At 38.3% G+C, this 21,221-nt stretch overlaps 3 protein-coding genes and 2 long non-coding RNA genes across 9 annotated transcripts; 3 read left to right on the top strand and 2 right to left on the bottom strand.

Moving 5' to 3' along the window:
- The first annotated feature begins 2,895 nt into the window (after positions 1-2,895).
- Positions 2,896-9,710, top strand: LOC133724397 (uncharacterized). 4 transcript variants are annotated; one of them, XR_009853663.1, is made up of 6 exons: positions 2,896-3,262; positions 6,830-6,974; positions 7,059-7,195; positions 7,422-7,540; positions 8,743-8,868; positions 8,979-9,710. It is a non-coding gene; the product is annotated as an uncharacterized LOC133724397 (long non-coding RNA). The 4 variants fall into 4 exon arrangements; XR_009853665.1 differs by lacking the exon at positions 2,896-3,262 and adding an exon at positions 5,836-5,853; XR_009853662.1 differs by lacking the exon at positions 2,896-3,262 and adding an exon at positions 5,874-5,994.
- A 2,594-nt stretch (positions 9,711-12,304) lies between these two features.
- On the bottom strand, positions 12,305-13,426 carry LOC133707346 (uncharacterized). The gene is made up of 2 exons (XR_009845088.1): positions 13,359-13,426; positions 12,305-13,248 (listed from the first exon to the last, which is right to left on the bottom strand). It is a non-coding gene; the product is annotated as an uncharacterized LOC133707346 (long non-coding RNA).
- Positions 13,427-13,751: 325 nt separating this feature from the next.
- On the top strand, positions 13,752-14,457 carry LOC133740639 (uncharacterized). Its single transcript, XM_062168583.1, has 2 exons — positions 13,752-14,047; positions 14,171-14,457. The coding sequence occupies exons 1-2, from the start codon at positions 13,835-13,837 to the stop codon at positions 14,264-14,266; spliced, it is 309 nt and encodes a 102-aa protein (XP_062024567.1). The 5' UTR covers positions 13,752-13,834; the 3' UTR covers positions 14,267-14,457.
- Positions 14,458-15,812: 1,355 nt separating this feature from the next.
- LOC133707091 (uncharacterized) lies at positions 15,813-16,726 on the top strand. The gene is made up of 2 exons (XM_062132656.1): positions 15,813-16,131; positions 16,229-16,726. Exons 1-2 carry the CDS (start codon positions 15,919-15,921, stop codon positions 16,340-16,342), a joined length of 327 nt encoding a protein of 108 aa, XP_061988640.1. The 5' UTR covers positions 15,813-15,918; the 3' UTR covers positions 16,343-16,726.
- A 2,074-nt stretch (positions 16,727-18,800) lies between these two features.
- Positions 18,801-20,343, bottom strand: LOC133706939 (uncharacterized). 2 transcript variants are annotated; one of them, XM_062132512.1, is made up of 5 exons: positions 19,968-20,343; positions 19,790-19,840; positions 19,544-19,677; positions 19,360-19,451; positions 18,801-19,257 (listed from the first exon to the last, which is right to left on the bottom strand). In XM_062132512.1, exons 1-5 carry the CDS (start codon positions 20,259-20,261, stop codon positions 19,079-19,081), a joined length of 750 nt encoding a protein of 249 aa, XP_061988496.1. In that variant the 5' UTR covers positions 20,262-20,343; the 3' UTR covers positions 18,801-19,078. The 2 variants fall into 2 exon arrangements, with proteins under 2 accessions (XP_061988496.1, XP_061988560.1); XM_062132576.1 differs by having other exon boundaries at positions 19,087-19,246; positions 19,968-20,342.
- Between the last annotated feature and the right edge of the window lie 878 nt (positions 20,344-21,221).

Raw genomic sequence — 21,221 nt, 5'->3', positions numbered from 1 at the left:
GGAATTTATTAAGTTGATTGTTAGGAAGATTTTGTGGTTCGTGGGTTGTGTGGAATTATTTTCGGACAAATAATTATTTGAAACGTGTAGTTTTAGGGGGGCTCAAAAGTTGACTTTTTGATACGCAGAGTTTCTCGAAAAACTTACTTAACAAAAATTGTAGAGTGCGTCGATATGAGTTTGTGGACATGCATCACGCGTAAATCGGAGATCGTATGAGAAAGTTATGGTCAGCAGAAAAACCTACTATTTTCATAAAGTTGCTATAAATAGAGGATTTCTGGAAAAAGAAATCACTTTCCCTTTTCATCAGTTTTCCAGAATTTTCCGGAAACAATTCTCTCTCTCCTAAACCCTTGACCCGACCCCGTCGGCTTTCCTTTTTCCGGTGACCCCCGGTGGTGAATCCAACCCAGATCAACTCTTCGGCACTTCCTCGTCCTCCTTGTGGTGGCGGCTTGCGCTAATTCGCATCCACGGTGGCGGATCGAAGCGGCAAAAGATCAGCGGCGACTGACCTGGCCAAAACTTTCTCCTCCGGCGACGGCTAAGCACGAAATTGGTCTCTTCATCCTCTTTCAATCCTTGCTGGTGGTGTTGATCGATTTGCATAGGAGGAGCTTCGACTTACAGTGACCAATGATTTTCAGCTTGTGGCGGCGCGATCTAGGCCGAATTGGCTCAAGTATCAGGTATTAAAGTTGATCCTCGTAGTGTAAACTCCATTTTGGACGGTTGGATTGAGTTGGTGTGAAGTTTGGCACGGCAGCGCGTGAAGCTCACGTGTATCTGCCTGTGGCGGCACGTCCAGCCTCCTTTGGAACAATTGTTTGTCATGTTATCATCTACTCGTCGATATGAGCGTTTTGATATATAATTTGTAGCATTTGGAGATCGTTTATTTATGTTAGGGTTTTTAGTGGTTTCGATTATCTCGGTTTTCGATCTGTGAGGATCCTACCGTTGGATTGACTTGTCGTTTTGACATATCAACCCTAGTAGTGTTCTGCAAACTTTGGGAAGTCTAGGATGAAGCTTCGTTTTGATTTATGTAGTTTTCGGGCTTTAGTTCACATGTTTCGAACTTAGAATTATTCTAGAAGATGGTACCAGAGCCATTTCCAAAAGCGACACGATCATCGTTTCTTTCGATTTCTGCTTGACAGATAAATACAAAATAATGATCACAATGCACATAATACAAACTAAACTTTACAAAAATTTGGTGATATTCTTATGTTGGTATTAATGGATCTGGATTCGCAGTCACAAAATCAGCAATCCTGCAAAATATTCATATTCAATCTACTCGAAGATGACTAACATTATATAAAGAGAATCACCACATTTTTCTTACATGGCTAGAACAAACAAATTTGAAAGATATTCAGTTGTAGTTCCTTTTACTATAAAACTAGGTGCCTTCAAAAGTTAATTGAAAAACTAACATATTCTTTGCAGCATCGGGAAGCAGGTTGGAGGCGTTCAACAGATTTTAGTTCCTCCTGCCCAAGCGAAAAAGATTAATGAGCTTGTTAACTTTCCACAGAAGCTAAGAGACGAAATCAAGAAAATTTCCAGTCAGATTATTATTGCATAATATTTCAAAATATCTTGTTTCCAATCTGAACATAGGTTTGTTTACTATTACGTACTATTAATTTATGCAACAGAAGCTTTCCTTACCAATAGCAGGAATCTGGTTACAGGTCTAAGAAGGAAGATTAGGAGGTATAAAAGTACACTTTTGGCAAGTAACCTACATAGACTTTTCCTCATTCATTTCAGTCCCTGATTGGGAACCTATAATTTGATAGTCCACTATGGAAATAAAATAAAAAAAGAAAGAAAAAGGTGGCTTCCAGTAAATAATCATTGATCAAATTGAACACAGACCATTCTGATGTATTGGTCAACAAAATATATCCATATTATTATTTGACCAGGTTAAACACAATTGGAGGTATCAATGAAATCAATCAAAACTTGACAAACACGTTGAGTGTACCCATTGACTGGAGAGCAGATACAAGCCACAATGGAACAGAACACAATCATGCACTTGGCCTACATTTTTATAATTCAATATCACCAATTTAAACCAGAACAAGAAGCAATAATTCAGAGAGCTCACTCTACATCTCGTTTGCTGCAAAAAGGTGGGGTTTATGGTGCTAAACAAAGTTAACTATAGCTCTATAGCAGACCAAAATTTTCCAACAAGACAAACCGAAGACAATCATTGACCGGATGAACCTCTAAGATAACTATCAAAGAGGGTCTGAATCTTTCAAGTTTATTAGTCCATAAAAAGTAATTAGGACTAATCTCCTACACTCTTTGGTTAAATTTTCAACTCCATCCTTAACTTTAAACTAACTGTTAAGCCAACATATGGTCTTAGCTATAAGAACACTTCCTCAGTAATGGTCTTACAGTTCAAAGAGTGGAAGTCCTACCTTTTCAGCTTGACATAATTCAGCTAATGAAATCAAAAGGGTATTCTATACTACCTTCTGGAATCTAGAGTAATCAATGAACCCTCACCTCCCGTAGAATTGTATTGTGAAATTTTGCCTTCTACTTTCAAATATAATTATCTTGATAGTATCAGATAACAAATTCTACATAGTGTTCTTGCATACTAAATGTCAATGTATTACTAGCATCATCTATATCTTGAAACGAGAAGATCAAAGTGGAGTTGATTGAGATCACTTTCCAGTTTACTAATTTAATCAAATGTGAATTTAATCACTTTCGGTAGGTATTGCAAAATAATTGATGGGCCTGCTTTATGGTTGTCATGCATTTAATTGTCGAAAACAATAATTCAGGGAAGACTTGGTTGACTGGACTTCATTCACTCGTTATATTCGAGTCTGGGTTGAGTTCCTATATACATTACCCTATTTCGTACTTCACTAACCTCAGAATACCTCTCTTTCCCTCTTCATGGAGTTCGTCTACAGCATTGCAGACAACGTTTTGGATAGGCTAGCTTCACATGCTTCCCAAGAGATCTCCTTGGCATGGGGTGCCCAACTTGAACTCACCAAGCTCAACAAGACCCTATCTAGCTACCATCAAACTAGTACTCGAAGATGCAGAGAAGAAGCAAGTGAGGAATTCCCTAATCACTCGTTGGTTGGGAAATCTCAAACATGTTTGCCATGACATTGATGATGTCTTGGACGAACTGGAGTTCCAAAAGTTGCGGTTGAAAGTGGAGGTCGACAACTGCGGGAAGATCAAAGGAAAGGTACGCCAATTCTTTTCCCGATGGAATCCAGTAGTGTTTAACTTCAAAATGGGACATAAAGTGAAAGAGATTGGAGAAAGACTAGTTGAAATTGATAATGAAAAGAGAGAGTTTGCTCTCTTTGAGTTTGCTAGATAGCTGAAGATCCTAGTGTGCTCCGAGGGATGCTCGATAATAAAAGAGAGACGGACTCTTTGGTGGAGGCTTCAGATGTTATTGGGAGAGATGATGATAAAAAACATATTATTAGTCATCTCTTAAATAACACTGATATCTCTAATGAGGAGAATGTTTCTGTTATTTCCATCTTCGGCTTAGGAGGGTTGGGAAAGACAACTCTCGCTAAATTAGTGTATAATGATAGCATGGTGGAGGAGAATTTCAACATGAAAATGTGGATATGCGTCTCAGACAACTTTGATATCCAAACATTAATTTGCGGCATTATCAATGCTGTCACTGAACAAAAATGTGAGGATGCAAGTTTGGACCTTATGAAAAGAAGATTGCAAAATACTTTGCGAGGTAGAAAGTTTTTGTTAGTGTTGGATGATATCTGGGATACAGGGTCGATTGGAGTAACGAATGAAAAATGGATTGGTTTAAAAAATCTGTTAAATGTGGGAGCTAATGGAAGTAAAATCATCATAACAACACGAAATAGATCAGTTGCTTCACTTGTGAGTCCCTTGTACATGCATTCTTTAGAAGGTCTTCCTCACCAAGACTGCATGTCATTGTTCATCCAAAGGGCATTTAAAAGAGGAGAGGAGCAGCGCTATCAACATTTGATAGAAATTGGAGAGGATATTGTGAAGAAGTGTGGAGGAATTCCTTTAGCAGTTGCTACTGTAGGGAGCATGCTTTATTTGAATACAGAGCAACACCAATGGTTGAGTGTCAGAGATGATGACATGTGGAGTATAGGGAATGATAATATTTTACCTGCACTCAAATTGAGCTATGATGCACTGCCACAACACTTGAAACCGTGTTTTGCATTTTGTTCACTTTTCCCAAAGGATTATGTGTTCAAGAGTGTAATGTTGGTTCCATTGTGGATAGCACAAGGCTACCTCAAGACATCTAAGAAAAATGAAGATTTTGAACAGATGGGTTTAGACTATATAAGGGAGTTTTACTCTAGATCTTTGTTTCAAGTCGAGGGTGATATCAAAACATTTATAACGTTTAAAATACATGATCTAGTTCATGATTTAGCAATTTCAGTGGCACAAGTAGAGTACTCCACCGTCAATTGTCGTCCCTCTAGTGCTTTGGAAATGATTCGACATGTGTCAATATCCAAAAAGGACTTGCTTGGAGAAGAGGCACAAGTTCCCGATTTCATGCTCAAGTCAAAGAAATTGCGAACCATTCTAATTCCTAAAGATGGCCAGACGAGTCAACGTTTTGTGAAGACATGCATCTCGAGATTCAAATATATGCGGGTGCTAGATCTCAGTGGGTCGCCTCTTGAGGAGCTACCAAGTTCCATTGGTAGTTTGTTTCATTTGAGATTCCTCAACTTGTCTTTTAATGGGAAGATAAAAAGGCTTCCCAATTCCATCAGTAAGCTGCTGAATTTGGAGACCTTGTACCTTCAGGATTGCGACGCACTTGAGGAGATACCCAAAGACATAGGCAACCTGATCAACCTCCGAAGCTTGCTGATAACTACACAACAGACGCATTTGCCCAAAGGAATTAGACGCCTCACCTCACTTCAAGATTTAGAATTTCGTGGATGTGTCAATCTTAAATCTTTGGGCGAAGAGATCGAATTCCTCAACAACCTTAGCACTTTGTCAATTCGCAGTTGTAATAATTTGGAATCCTTGCCACCAAATATGTCAATCGTCTTCGATCATTGGTTATCGGGAATTCAAGTTTGGAGGCTTTGCCCCCTTGGCTCATTGAAGATTCTGCAGACACTCTACAGAGCATAGTACTTTCTGGATGTCATAATCTCACGGCACTTCCGGAGTTGATAAACTTCAGATTCCTCGAGCAGCTACACATTGCCGAATGCTCCAAATTGTCGGCTTTGCCTGAAGAACTGCATCGCCTTACTGAGTTGAGAGGATTGGAGATTGAAGAGTGTCCTGAATTGAGCAAAAGCTGCAAAAGGCAATTAAAAGGTGAGGAGTGGTCAAAGATGGCACGTCAGGTGAAGATTACACTCGACGCTGATGATGAAGAAGATGAAGCCGACAATCGCTTGGCCGACGGTAGGATCGCGTACCACACGCGACGACGCCGTTAGGGAGTCCGCCTCCAATCGGTCGCGTACCTCACAACGCGCCACCCGCGACGACGCCGTTAGTCACCTCCCAATTCCTCGTCTCCAGGTAACGAATCAGAATTCAATGAATTAGAGTGATCTGGAGTATTGTGATTTGTGTGCTGATTGATGTAATTGCTTGGTGAAGCTGGAGCAAGACTGAGCACTTAGAGGCGCAGAGGTGAGTGCTCTGTTCAGTTTCTCATGAAATCTTTCCTGCATTTGAAAATTGGGTGAGGTTTATGGGCATTTGAAAATTGGGTGAGGTTTATGGTGTTAGGAGTACAATTACGGCTTCTACTGAAGTGTATGTTACTGTTCTATATCAGCAGAACCTTAGATCACCACTTCTTTCCTTGAGTCAACTGTAACTTTCAGAAGAAATTAATACAGGATTTGGCTTCCTGAAACTGCATAAAGCAGAACGCAGAAAGTACTATATGAGTAGGTATACGAGAATCTGAGTATTGGTCCCCGCAAGTTATTATTTGTGAATTGTTATGTGGTTTAATCATATAAAGAAATTTCTCTAGCATAATATTTCTATTAATCGAATTGGTAAAATTTTGTCAAGTTCTAAAAACACAGATTTTGGTTCAAGATAGGTAGCGAATATAAATCACACATGTACTCATCTAGATTGACATTTGGGTCCAGTTAAGATACTTAGTGATCGCGGCCTTGAGATTGACAATGGGGAAAAACTGGGGATATCTCTGTTCCGTACTAATAATTGTTAATTTTTGAGTTTATTAGGTTGCTTGATTTAATTTTACAAATTCCTACTTAGTCTCCAATGAGTTCATAGTCTGTGTTTTGGGATCTATGAACAAGTACCAGCAATACATATTCATACTGGGGCCTAATAGGTCTAGCCTACTCCCTAATGAACACAGCATAAAGAATCATTAAACTGATTACAGTCTACATATTTAGAATGAGCAATCTTTCTATTTAAACTATACTTACCATGTCCTCTGTGCTCCAAATCAATGTTACTATCTTAATTCTTGGGGTCTGTTTGCTTTATTTTAAGGGGAGTCAAATATTTGTTGTACTTATCCCATTTGCTCTGTGCGCTGTACTTCATACATTTTGGTTATGTTAACTTTAAAGAAAAACTGTACAGATGTCTGATATTCCTAGTTGTGCAATTAGATCAGTTTTCATAACTTAAAGTCCAATTCTGATCTTGTGTAAACTTCTCCATGTCTATCTGCAAAAGTTTGCCTAATTTGTCATCATGCTATCTGTCTTATTAAGCTACTTGTTCTTATTTTTAGTATCCCTGCTGGGTTTGGAATCGGGTCAGAGGAAGAAGAAGGTCGCTAGCTAAAAGTTGTACGCTGTGGAGAGAAAGCTGAAAGGGACTCCCAGGAAGAGCTTCAGGTGGCTCAAGGAGACCTGTGATAGAGTGGTCTATGGCCGGTAATGGTTGTTTCATCAATTTTAATGAATATATATTGGTTTTGAGTGAGATATCTTGTTAACTCTACTTGTAACATAATATAGGCTTTGGCATAGTATGTGGAGTGCGCATACTATGAAGAAGATGAAGCTGACAATCGCTTGGCCGATGGTAGGATCGTGTACCTCACAACGCGCCACCCGCGATGACGCCGTTAGTCACCTCAATTCCTCGTCTCCAGGTAACGAATCAGAATTCAATGAATTAGAGTGATCTGGAGTATTGAATTGTTGAAATTTGAGATAATTTTGATTGAATTGGGAAATTTTGATTGTGATTTGTGTACTCATTGATGTAATTGCTTGGTGATGCTGTTGCTCTGTTCAGTTTCTCATGAAACCTTTCCTGCATTTGAAAATTGGTCATCATGGTATCTGTCTTATTGAGCTACTTGTTCTTATTTTTAGTATCCCTGTGGAGGAAGAAGAGGGTTGCTAGCTACAAGGTGTACACTGTGGAGGGGAAGCTGAAAGGGACTCACAGGAAGAGCTTCAGGTGGCTCAAGGAGACTTGTGGTCTATGGCCGGTAATGGTTGTTTCATCAATTTAATGAATATATATTGGTTTTGAGTGAGATATATTGTTAACTCTGCTTGTAACATAATATAGGCTTTGGCATAGTATGGATCATTGACCCATTTGTCCATCATATATGAGAATGATACAAACTTGTGTAATCATAGCTGAAAGGCCGAGAAAATGATTCAACAATGTTGCCATGCTTTGCTATGAGTCCTGCAAACCCATTTGACCCATTTTATATCAAAATTTCTTATCACAACACATGGTTTTAGGATTTTTCATGAAAAGTTTACTTCTAATTTTTTGAGTTTGTATGGTGGTGGTAAGTGGTAACAAAGAAGACTTTTATAAGTTGCAGATGGCAACTTGGAATGTTTTTTAAATGTACGTCTTATGAGTCTTAGAAACCTCAGTGGGTTTTGCCCTAGATTGATATTTGACTTGGTTTATGTGAAAATGTCTTACTAGTCTTAGAAACCTAAGTGGGAGCTGTCTTTGGATTGATAATATTCAGGAACTGATCGATGCTTGCAGTTTCACCAATAATCAAGCCATTGCAATCCCAAACTCACCTGTAATTTGCTCATGGAACTACAATGCCCTTCCATCTAAGTCATTTTACTTCTCTTGGTCAGTGTCAAGTGAGATTGTGCATGCATTGAAAAAAAAAGAGAAAAAAGAGAAGAAGAAAATGGTTTACAATTGCTTTATTATGCTCAGTTGATGCCTGAAAACAAAATAAAAGAATGATCAGGCTGACCACTGATTCAATCTTGAAACCGCTCTTACTACTAGAAAACCGAAGGAGCACACAATTTGGACCTTTAGATCCAACCTTAATCTGAGGGTGTGTTTTTGCTCTATGTTTTGTTATTTATCAAGTTTTTCTCTTTAGTGCTTGCTGATTAGTTCTTTTGCTTCATGTGGGTTTAAATTTGAATCTTTTTGACTTTTCTCTTTGTTTCTTTGTGTTTCTGTGAATGTGAATGAGCTTACAAATGAAGAAAAACTGAACAGCAATTGATATGAATTTGGAAGAAATAAACATGAGAGTCTGCTAGAGGTGGTGTATGTTCTGAATTATATGATTGTCATTGTAACTAAGCCTTAGTTTATTTGCAGCTGGACTACATGGTATACTGCTGATTTCATATAGCCTAAAATCTGAAATATCTGTTCTTATTTTATGATTGGCTTATGATGCAGCTTGCATTGGGTGAGTTTTTTGGGGTACAGCAGCTGATTGCATTGTAACTGCTGAGTTTTCAAAAGCATTGGAGTTGAATTAGGATTTACCTGATTTCAGGAAAGAGATCCATCTACTGATTTCAGGTTCCATTTCCCTCTATTCCTCTTTTGTTCTGCAGCTAATTTCTTCCTAGTTTCCTCTTTCAGTTTGTGGCATTTTCTTATTTGGTTACTTTGGATGATTTACTTGACAGGGATGCTGGATTTATTTCTTTGGAGAACCTCTTGCTCTTCGCAATTACATTTTCGGTAAAATCCCAAACTTGATCTGCAAATAGCAGGATAAAAACCTGAAGAAGCAATGCCTATTGAACAAGCAAGGAGATTGTGCAAACATAATAAAAGCACGAGATTTATAAAATAGCATCAGAGCCATTGGATAGAGGTATAAGGAGATGATGAGCGTTGAATTATGTCACAGGCTGAACTCCGAAGCGGCCGGTGCCCCTTGCTTGAATCGGATGGGCATGGAACCTCACCCATGTGAGGAGTGATCAATATTGAAACTAAATGCAGAATGGAATAGCCCTTGCTGGCTAGCTATGTATGAAGACTTGTATTTCTCTGCTCACAGAAGGCTCTGGATCAATCTCCATACGATCAAGACAAATGCCTTCGCCTCATGAATTCATCGCACAAATGCGTCCTCAACAAATTTTTGTTCTCTGTGAATTAGTGGCTTGATATGTTCCTCTGAGAAACCCAGTAATTTCATCCAACTAGTGACTCAGAATTGGATATGTTCTTGGGTTATGAGTTTGGATTTTAGATATATTTGAGTTGGTTGATTGCACAAATGCTAAGGCTGAAACCCAGATTGAAATTTTCTCAAGGCCAGCTTTATATGCTTATTTTTCTTAGAAGTTTGAAGCTTGATTTAGGTTCATCAAGTTAATAAGACATATGCCTATTACTGTTCTGGTAAATACCAATTTGTTTATGGATTGAAACTAATTAAATGGCTTCATGGTTTCGATAATCTCCTACTTAGCCTGGATTATGGCTCTTCAAGGTAGTTGCTTTTCCATTATACTACTGTTAATGGGCCCTGATATAGGGGAGCCATGTTTTTCTGTTTTGAACAATGTTACATGGACTTCTGGTAATCTTATGTGCAACCGGAGTTTAAATCTAGAGTATCGTCAATCCAATTTGTTTTCTCACTTGCAATGAATATGGGGATTGATCTCTTGCAATGCTTTTGATATAGTTGTCAGTTTAGGCATAGACGAAGACTTATAATGCCCTCAAGGAATGCAAGTACTGCCTCTAGTCCGTCACCAAGCTGCCTTCTCTTTCTTTTCTTTCTTTGTTCATTAAGACAGACCTAATTGGTTTCTGAATTTTCTGTTTTGGTGTTATGTCTAGCTATTGTTGCTGGAGCCTCAAATGGTTCCTTGTTGTCTGGAAAAGCTCTATTTAGTGTTGTTCCTCCTCCTCTGTTTACTGAAGCTGCTGGGGTGTTTTTTTAGCCTTATCCATGAAGGCATCTCACTTCATCTTTAAAGATGCTGGGTTGTGTTGTCACTGCATGTTAGACCATATAAGAGATTTTGTAGTTGCTTTCCCATCCTATAGTTGGGTGTGCACCGGCAAAGTGCTAACTAGCTAGGCAGTAGATCACATAGCCTGCTTGGCCTGCAGGAGGCATTGTCCATCTGATTGGGTTCAGAATCCACCTACCTCCTGGGCATTTCCCAACTTATTATAGTCCTGCTTTGGTTCCCTTTCTCCTTCTTATTTGGGGTGGGACTTTAGTTTTATGTCTTTATGTTAGCTTATTTCTTGTTGTTGCATTGTTTATCTTTTATTTAATAAAATTTCATCATTCCAAAAAAGAAAATAAAAAGGTTTTATATCATATTTTGGAATTTGGGTTTACCAAGTGAAACCAAAACCCTAACCCTAGTTCCATGACTTCCATCTTTTCAATTTTCTTCCCATGGCGACCATCGTCACTGCTACCTTTCCTTGGCTTTGGCTGGGGGTGGTGGAGCAGTTTGACTAGGATTGCAATCAGCCCGGCTCAAAAGTCTCATTCCTATTTGTTGGAAAAGCTTCTAACGTACAAGAAGTTTGCAGTGGCTAATCTGCGCTTTTACTTTCAACAAATCTTGGTAGTTGACAAACTATTTCAGATCTAAAAAAAACCAGGTGATTTATTTCTCATCTCCTTCGATAAGGCTCTTTTTTGTTTGGAGGACTACGATGGGATTGATCCCATGACTTATCCTACTGATGATGGCTTGGCAAGAGTCCAAGATTTATTAGTTTTTCTTTGCCTTCTGAGAATGATGTATGTCGTTGAATTACTTAGTTATATGGTTTACAATTGCACCACTATTAAGTGTCAAGGTTTTTGTAAACCATCTAGTTATTAGGTTAGATGTTTTCAGATGTTTATCATTGTTAGTAGGCTCACTTTAATTAAGTGAGCAACTAGGTTTTAATGATCCGTGTCTGTCATGATTGGTTGTTGTTTGGCCCTAAGATACATGGATTGTGTCTAAAAAACTGATGTGTCTGTCGTTCTAGATTTATCAATAAAAAAGATATCTTTGATTCTTAAAAAAAAAAAATAATAAATAAAAAGAAAAAAAGAAAAAACCTCTGTAAAAGATCAATTAAATTGGAGACTTCAAATAAGTCCATTCTCTGTCGAGTTACGGTTGTCGTCGTGGATTCCGGCGGGCGGTCGGATTCGGGTCGCTGGTTCGTTGTTAAAAGTACCCAGTCTTACTCTGGCTTAATGTCGGGTGTTTCATTATCAACCTGTGTTGAGGAGAAAGGGAGATCTTGGGATAGCCCGCACAATAGTTTTCTATTGTGGTCAGTTCCTATTCCAGTAATTGCTACATATTTTGGTCATTTTAGCGCGATCAGCGACTCAATTCGATCTTCGTTGTTGGATCTATTGACGCATTAATCTCTCTTTCTTAGAGTGAGGATTTGTGTTGTTAGTCCTTCGTTGTTTGTTCTTTGTTGCAAACCCTGGTTGGGTGCTATGATTGTGTTGTAATTATTGCAGTTTTATGAATGAAGTTATTTCCGATAAAAAAAAAATGGAGACTTATATTGAAATACTTATACGATTCATCATAATAGTAGTAATTGTTGTCAGAACCATCTATTTTTTTCATTTAATTAGATTGTTAAACGATCTTTGATTTGATTGATTTTTTGCATAAATGATCTTTAATTAAAGGATAATTTAAAATGGATCGTTGGATTATGAAATTGTAAAGTGAAATTACAATAATGATCACAATGCATTGTGTGCATATAAAATAATTCATTTTCACTTGCATGTACAAGAATATCGAGATAGGAATTAATTGAGTAGGCGAATGAGACTGTACATGTCTCTATTAATTTTAATGAAGTCAACTATAATCTATGATAAACGACCGACTACAAGCCCCTTGAGCATAATAATAGTGTTTTCGCTTCGTAAACGAAATGTCGTGAATTCGATCCTCATCGGGACTTTTTTTTTTTTTTTTAAGGGAACAGAATCAGGTTCCATTAAATAACGACGTCACTGCGTCAAGCTTAAGGGTTTCAAGAAATCACTCATAATACAAGTTCAAGCACAATACAAACTGTCAGAGCAGCCATATCCTAACCAAAAAACTAAAAACCTAAAGGAACTGCAACAAACTAAAAAGAAAAATGAGAGAAAATAAAACCCCTACACCTATCCAACCCTAAATCAGAGCAACCAATTTAATAAGCATTGACGCCTAAGACCTTCTTGGTGTACATCGCCACTCATCAATCAGCCAACAACAACGATCAAGGGCCGAATAGAGTAAAAGCCGAGCGATGCTAGTTTATTCAAAACAAACAAAAACTGAAATCATTGCCACACCACCAGCCCAAACCAAACCAGGCCCAAAAGAGAAAAAGGTGAGCCCAGCCAGGCAGCAGCCCAACCAGACAGGGCCCACGGCCCATCACCCACCTCCTTCCCTTCTACCTTCAGATCGATCCGATCGGAGCCCGAGGGCAACGCTCTGTCCATTCTTCCAATGGCCGGCCGCCAAGCTCCGCCATCGCCTTGGTCAAGGGAGGAGACCTGGCCCCGACCTGGAACAACAGAGAACGATCAAATCGCCGGAAACCCCTGCCTCAGAAGTTGCCCGCGATGCCGACGCCGTGAAACCACCGACAACCCAAAACCCAGCACGAAAGATTTCCTTACACACCTCAGCCGCACCCTCAACCGCCTCTGTCGAAATAGCCGGGAGTCGAAGCCCGTACCACCTCAACTTTTTCCGTTGAGCAAACGATCTGGAACACCGGCGCCGATGACCAAGACTGCACCGCCTCTCCTAGTCGGTGCCTGGTCTGGGGACCGTGAGATCGCCGCCGCCAGCAAATGAAACCCTAGGTTTCGCGTATCGAGGTCGCTCCGTACTGCTCGAAGGCCTCCTTTTATCCTCACCGGGGCTTTATTTTTTGCTTTTAAAGAAAAAATAAAAAAGTCAAAATCATAAAGTATCAACCAAAAGTCCGGAACTCGACCGGATCTTCATGAAATCCAACAATAACTATGGGTAGAGTGTCGAAACCTCAACTATGTTGTTCATTTACTCTCTGGAGGCATAAGTTTTCATTTGTTAGGCTTTGGCAATGCGAATGTCTTGTAGTTTTTTATGAAGCAAAAAAGAAGCATTAATTTTCATTTGTTACGCTTTCACAATGTGAATACAAAAGCGAAAGAAATATTCGAACTTTTTTTTTTGTGTGGAAAGAGATATTCGAACTTGAGAATCTAAAAGGAAAGAAAAAAAAAATCTCTTATTCATGTCGGTGGTCACACATCCTACTAGAAATGAGAATCGATTTCAACCGAAAATGAAAAGTCAAAATAGTCTCGGGAAGTGGATAGTATTAAACACCGAAGTGGCATGTGTGGCAGGTGTCTCTAACATAACTAGTGCACTACCAAACCACCGATCAAAACCCCTAACAACAAAACAATCACACCTAAGAAGCAGCTGCAAAACTGCAAAGAGTAAAAGGCAGATCGAGGATTTTCTATAATATGAAAACTTCATCATCATCATCAGCAGTTGATCAGGAGCAGCAGAGAGAACAACGACACCGTTTCTGCATCCCTGTCTGCCATTTCTTTGAGCAACTCATTAAGGCTTGCCTCAACTGCCTGGGACTCGATGACTACTCCGCCGCTCAATACGATCATATAGTTTCAATGGCTGATCCTCCTCCTGAGAACGCACGAGAAATGAAATGCAGCGTAAGAATTAATCCTCCCTCTTCCTCTTAACAATTCTTGGAATATTTCAGATCCATAATATCTTGAAATTAAACCCTAATAAGTACTTTGGTTTTGGCCTTTAATTTGATCTTAATGATGCAGGAAGATGAGGGAACGAGGTCAGGAACAGAGGGAGAGTTAAGAACAGGGGTAAAAGAACCACATGTCCACTCTGGTCATGGTGCACAGATTAACTAAGCTTCAACCTAAGTAACTACTTTAATTTACCGCTCCCAAAGTTCATCCATAGCCTTGTTACTCCCTAGTTTAGTCTGCCTTTTTTACATGTCTAATTGTTATACATTCCTTTTTCTCTTAGCTTTTATCATGCATGTACAATTGAGGCCATCGATGTACAATTATAATTTAGTGCCTTTTGCTTATTAATTATATATCCTGGTTTTATAGTTAAATTTGTTGTTTATTCATTTTTCGTTATGCTGATATTGTATATTTTATAAAGAAATGCAAAGGGCCGGATCGGATGGTTTTCAGTTGCATCGTAAAATTTAGGAAATATGCCTATGAGCAACTCCAACAGCTTCCCTATATTTTGATTTTTCTCTACTTTAGGGAAAAATAAGCCTCTTTTGCTCCAACAGATTCCCTATAACTATCTCTATTTTAGGGAAAGTGAGGAAAGAGAAAACCAAATTCCCTATATTTACAGCAAGCTCTAAAAATTTAAGGAAGAATATGGAGATTTTAGAGATTGCTGTAAAATAGAGAATCTGTTGGAGTTGGAGAATAAAAAAATGCTAAAGCTTTGACTTTTACTTCCCTATTATACAAAAATTATAGGGAAGCTGTTGGAGTTGCTCTGAGTATGACTAATATGCCGTTCTATAGTAAAACTGTAAAACAGCGTTAAATGTGAGAGATTATATAATTAGCAGTAAATAACTTTGTCATGTAATTAATGTTTCTCTTGATGAAGCGATATAATTTTTTGGTGAATTATGGCCTTGATTATATAGTAATAGAATATCTAATTTTATATATATATATATTTTTTTTTGAAAGGATCTAATTTTATATTTAGAAATATCAGTTTGTAAAAATTATGGATGCAAATCTCAGTGACATCATAAAATCTAAATAAATAAATAAATATGGTATTATCACTCTAAAACCTCACTGACAAAGAAGCTTATTAAACCCTAAACCATATTAGATTTTGTATTTACAAAGCAAATCACAGAAGAATATTCCTAAATTGTTGGTTAGTTATGGACCGGAAGTAATACCCTAGTGCAAAAGCAAACCGTCCTAGGGCTTATTCATCATTAGATTTAATATTTTAGATTTAATATTAAGGGTTGTGATTAAAAGAATGGTTTTAAAGTGTAATTTAAACCCTTAAAATTAATTCTAATAACATGTGACTATAAAATTCTAGTCACCTGGTGACTATAATCATGACTATATGAACACTACTTTTATTTGATGCGTGTAACTTTTTTTAACATAATTAAGCCAAATTCATAAGTAGAAGGAAGTTTTATTTACTTGCTTAAGAAAATAATTTTCCAACAAAACTGAATTTAACATTTCAAGCAATAGTTTGATTAAAAAAAAAAAAACATTTGAAGCAATACACCTTTGTTGTTGTTAACTTGTTATAAAGGAAAATCGAAAAAGGAAAGGAAAAAATTTAAGGAAGAAAATCCCAGAGGAAAATCCAATGCCAAAAGAGTCTCGGTACTCTCTCTTTCTGTCCGAGTCAGGGAAGTAGGTAGTGCAGTAATAAACCCAATTCATGGCAGTTGTCTCTTGTGTGATAAATACATCTCAACCCCAAAAGGCCTAAAAACCACAACACTGCACCACCAAAACCGCCTATCAAGAAAATGGAGTCCTCGAGCTCAGCCGACCAGAGAGAAGAAGAACGACACCCTTTGTTGCACAGCCCCTGCCATTTCTTCGACCAACTCATCACCGCTTGCCTCAAGTGCCTCGGACTTGATCATGACTTCTCCTCCTCCGCCGCTGCTGGAGAGACAAAGGCAGATCAGCATCAACAGTACCCTCCTCCGCAGACCGAAATGGAAATGAAATTCAGGGTAAGTCTCGATCTCTCCTCTCTCTCTCTCTCTCTCATGGACCTAGCTAGGGTTTTAGAATCTTTTGTTTACTGTATGGTTTGTATGTTATGCGCAGGAAGAGGTTGTTGTGACAGCCACAGGTAATGCAAGGTGGACAAGAGCGTTGAGAGTGAAACGGCCTTCGCTAGGCTCTGGTTCAGGTCCTCAGATTAACCGTGCTTCGTCCTAATAACTTGAACGGCTAGCTGCTAGCTTCTTCTAGTTTTTCATCCTTCTTCTGTTCCTAGCTTTCGTACGTTTTACTCTTTCTCTTTTAATCAAGTAGAACTGAGGCCTTCAATGTATCTGGATCTTCAACAAATAACTGTGCAGTAGATTTCGAACTGATAGTGAGGCACATATATGTGTTTGGTGTTGATGAAGTGGTATGGTGGTTTAGTGATTATGCAGATTATTCTATGTTGCAATATATCAGCAAGAGTTTTACCGTATAAAAGCTAACTGGAGGATCAGATATCAAATAAATGCGTTAAACTTTGAATTCTGGTTGTGTAATTAATTCTTTGATCTTGAGGACCAAAGAGATAATGGATGCATCTGTTTCAGGCAAGTCCAACAAAAGCATTGTTGCTTTTTTCCTTTGGTATAAATATCTACATGAGTTATGTTTCTTTCTGAGTAGGCGTAATAGGCTTGGGTTGCAATTTGGAGCTGCACAAAAGTGAGATAGAAGCCCTCTCTGTAGAGTTTTCAAATTATCAAATGTGATGTAAAATACTCATTCAACTGTTAATTTAACTAGTAATTTGAAAGCTATATTGAGTCGTTATACTAATTAAAGTTCTCATTAAGAGATTGCGGGTAGAGATAATCACGAATTTGTGGTCGACAGTGCATCAAAGTAATCGAAATTAACATTCCAAGATGAAAAACAATAGTAGAAATCAAACAACACTCTTATTTAGTGGATAATGTGGGCGGTGGTTCCATTTTTGTCTTGTTTTACTTGGTATAGAGCTCTTCGGCTTGGCATAGCAAAACCAGATTCTCACTGCTTTCAACACTCTTTGCTCCTCTTTGCCTGATCGCCCCATGTGGGGGTGCCTTTAGTTTCTGTCTGCAATATCTGATCAGATTTCAATACCATGTATCTGCCACCTCTACAGAACCACACCATGCCACCTACTAAATACTTCAGTGAGTTGCTCATACTATTATTAATAAGGCTGTGCATGGATTTTTCACAGCTTTAAGAAGCTTGCAGTTTACGCCTGTGGACGGTGGACCAGTGAAGTAAGGGGCGGAGCCTTTTTCAGTCTTCTTTTTTTTCTTTTTCTTTTTTTTTGAGCTAATAAAGTTTGATTCCTCAAATGAAATATTATATCTCTTGCCCAAAAAAAAAAAATGAAAATATTATATCAGTCTGTACAAAATATGTTTATGCTCACTAATAAAGTATCCTATTCATTTCAAAAATGATCTTTGGGCAATGTTATTTTCACTTCGCACTACTTCGGCAAATACTTTACGGTAATAAATATCAATCTTAAAGTGTAATATTGTTACAAACTGAGTGTGAATGGTAGTTGCCTTTTTAAGTCCCTTCTCTAATATTATAGTTAAAACTGAACAAATTCAAAGGGAAGCCGTTCGTCAATTTCTTCCACTAGCATTCTCTCATGTCAGAAATTTTCCCAGCTTAGCTCTTAAATAATATCAGGTCAAACGTACAAACATGTGCTGTGATGGCTATTTTACGAGTTACTTGAATAGGAGGAGGAGCTCGGCAAAAACATGAAAGCACAGCCACCAGACCATATCATTCCCCTTTGCCTATAATAATCTTTTCAATGCCTAATTCTACCCATGCTACTCTGTTATCCTCACTTCCAATGCCAATGCCAATGCCAATGCCTACCTCTACCCAAATTTAGTACCTGTTCATTCCGTTGCCTAAAAGCATTTTTTATTTTCGTTCAATGATCTTTTCAATGCCCTAACTCTACCCATGCTGCTCAGTTAACCTTCGTTACTATTCAATGCTCATCTCTACCCAAATTCAGTACCAGCTAAATGTACACCACCCCCTCTCCCTCCCCCTTCCCTTTTTCCGTAAGAGAGTTATCATCAAGATCGTTCCTTACTCCAAAAAATGAGAAATGCCTAGCAAAGCACCTTGGTACTCCACAACCAAAAGATATTACTCTATTAAGATTCCTAAAGTACATCTCAGCAATATCATCATTTCTGTCTCAGGAGGTAATTTTAGCTTCTTTGATGCTCGCTTTCAGTAACAAAAACCCAAACAATACTTCATCATATACAAGGGCAGTATCTATGAATTTGTGCTTATCAACTGAAACACTTATTCAAAACTAAGCATGTTCAATCCAACTACATGACTTGAATTATTTTAACAAAGTAGTTTAACTCTAGCATCAAAAAAATGAAGTGCTCATATGGACATGGCTAAACCAACCGTTCAGTAAACTTTCATGAGTTAATACCAATTGTTAGTAGTGTTGTTAATTGAGTCGGACACTATTCTATATTCCGACTAAAGCCTTTCCTCACCAGGCTTTTGTAACGTGGGAAATGAGTAAGCGATCAATCTCAGTACAAATTCATAACATAATTGGCACTTCAACTTTAGATACATTAATCAAGCTGAAACATATCGGGTCCAGTTCAACAAAAAGATGATGTTATTAATCAAGTAGAAGCATAAAGAAGTGTTCTTGCACAAATCTACAAGAAATCAGTTGCACTTGCAAGTAACAACAGAAAGAAAGATGGCAAATCAAAGGATATTTAACTCAATGGCGACGCTTCTGAAATGGGATGGCCCAACTGGAAGTACACAATGCTAACTTAAGATTTGAAACATGAACCAAGGAAGATTTATGTACATTCGCAAAATTTGATGTTGCTCACCATGAAGCTCTGGTATGTGTTGTGATCTCCACTATTGCTTCTTCCGTCTGATCAAAAAGTTGAGTGCCAACCTAGAAAACCGGGTGATGGTGAAAAACATTTGCCAGAGAGCACGACCCTTCACGACTCCCTCTCGTATGCTTCTTGCAGTTGTGGCCAAAGGTGGCCCTGGCACCTCATTTTTCGGACTTGCTACTTCCTGCACGAATGCTAAGCAAGTAAAGATAAATTTTACATTCATTGCTCCAACCCTTTGAAAATCTCACAGTGAAACAACAACAACCAAAAAAGGCTATAGAAAACATGGATAACCTGTAGGAGCCATGTTTGTCAAGCGGCGCAACCTGTCCTCCGCCACACGAACAGCTCGAGTAGAACTCCTAACACCTTGTGTAATCTCCTGGCTGCACCACAAACCAAATGAAAAACAATAAGGATTTCAGCTAACTAAAGATGGGAATACATATAACAAGAGTCCAGAAATAGTAATGCCAACCCAAGATCACTGAGCTCCATGGTTAGGTCACTGATCTCCATCCCGGATAAGCGAACAGCCGCCATTGTATCCGGTAGCTCTTCCCTCATAACATCCATCAGCTTTGCAAGTGAATCAGCTGCTCTCTTGAAAGCCTTCACCACACCACATTTGGTCATCACAATTTACTAACAGTCAGTGTGCAAAACAAAACAAACCCAATTGCCATTTCTAACCAAAACCATCAAGCTATTCAAGATCACATACCAAAAGCGTTGGAATTGCAGAGCAGAAGAGCCACGTTGCAGAAACCGCCGCCTATTCCAAAAACCCAAAATCAAAATCAAAACTTTTATTGAAACAAAAGAAAATTTCTTGAAAATTGTTGATAGAATCAAATATAAGAACTAATGTGAGCTTAAATTGAAATGTAGAGAGAAATTACAGCGCAAGCAACGACATTGAGGACGACGACGTGTCGTTGGGTGAGGTTCCACTGAAGAAGGTGGGACGAAGGTGATGGGGCTCCGATGCTCTCTGTGTAATGCGATGAAATTGACGGCTCTGAAGCTCCGTTAACGTACTCTGACTGTACGGAAACGGAGTTGAGCCGCCGTGCCGGGAGTCTGAGATGGTAGGGGAGACGGTGGGGATTAAGGGCGGTACCGGCGAGGCCTCCGAAGTTGGAGTTGGGTTTGATTCTAGGGTTTGAGAGATTCAATTTCAGAGAAAACGACATTGTTTGGCTCGCTCTTTTCAGTGTGGAGGGGAGGACCCTATGACCTTGAGGCTCTTCCCTCTTGAAACCTCCACCCGCAGGCCAGCGGTTGGAGGACGTTTTTGTCATTTCCTTACAATTTTTAGTGTTATTAACAATTTTTTGTTATTATTTTTTTTTTTTAACTATTGGTAACTTGGTATTCATACTTCCTCATTCGATATGTGGCTTATTGTTCAAAACTTTGAGTAAAATTTTAAAATGATTAATAGAGGTCGATGCCAAACTTTGGAGGTCTGGAGGACAACCCTACAAGAAAACGAAAGCTCTGCAATACTGTGACTCGAGCTAAGAAGGTGGATTAGTGATTAGTGTATAATAGAGTAGCTAAATTCAATTTTCAGCTATATATAACTATTTCTGAAGCAAAATTCAACTCCAACAGACTAGCTATTATTAACTAGAGAATCCTCCATAGCTAAAGCAAAAGTTATGTTTCTCTCTTCACTTTTGTCCACGTGTCAGTTTACGATTCGATAAAACATAATATATCATTTACAAATAGCTACTATTGTTGAAGCAACATTGTTAAATCAATAGCTATATTACACAACTTTAGCTAAATTTAACTAAAAAATAATTTCTACTGATGGAGATGCTCTAACAATCCCACTCAACTGGTCAGTTAATTTCGTAGTCAATTGTACTTGAATTTAGATCAAATGCTGAAAAATATTGCAGTTAGAATACTCATTATTTTTCACCCTTAAATTTGAATTTCAACCACAATTACACAGGAGTACAAATTAATTGACTAGAAGAGCATGACTCTGGTATATGAAATGGTTATGCAAGTACTGGATTACAGTAACAAATTAAAGGATAAGAACTTCGGTGAAGTCACTCTAAATCAGTTCAGGTTCATCGGATCCCCTCAAATTTTGACAGAATAGGATGTGAATATTCTATTTTATTTTAATT

Source organism: Rosa rugosa, chromosome 1 (genome assembly GCF_958449725.1).
Source record: "Rosa rugosa chromosome 1, drRosRugo1.1, whole genome shotgun sequence".
In the NCBI taxonomy this organism is placed as follows: Eukaryota; Viridiplantae; Streptophyta; class Magnoliopsida; order Rosales; family Rosaceae; genus Rosa; species Rosa rugosa.
This window is presented reverse-complemented; position numbering and strand designations above follow the sequence as displayed.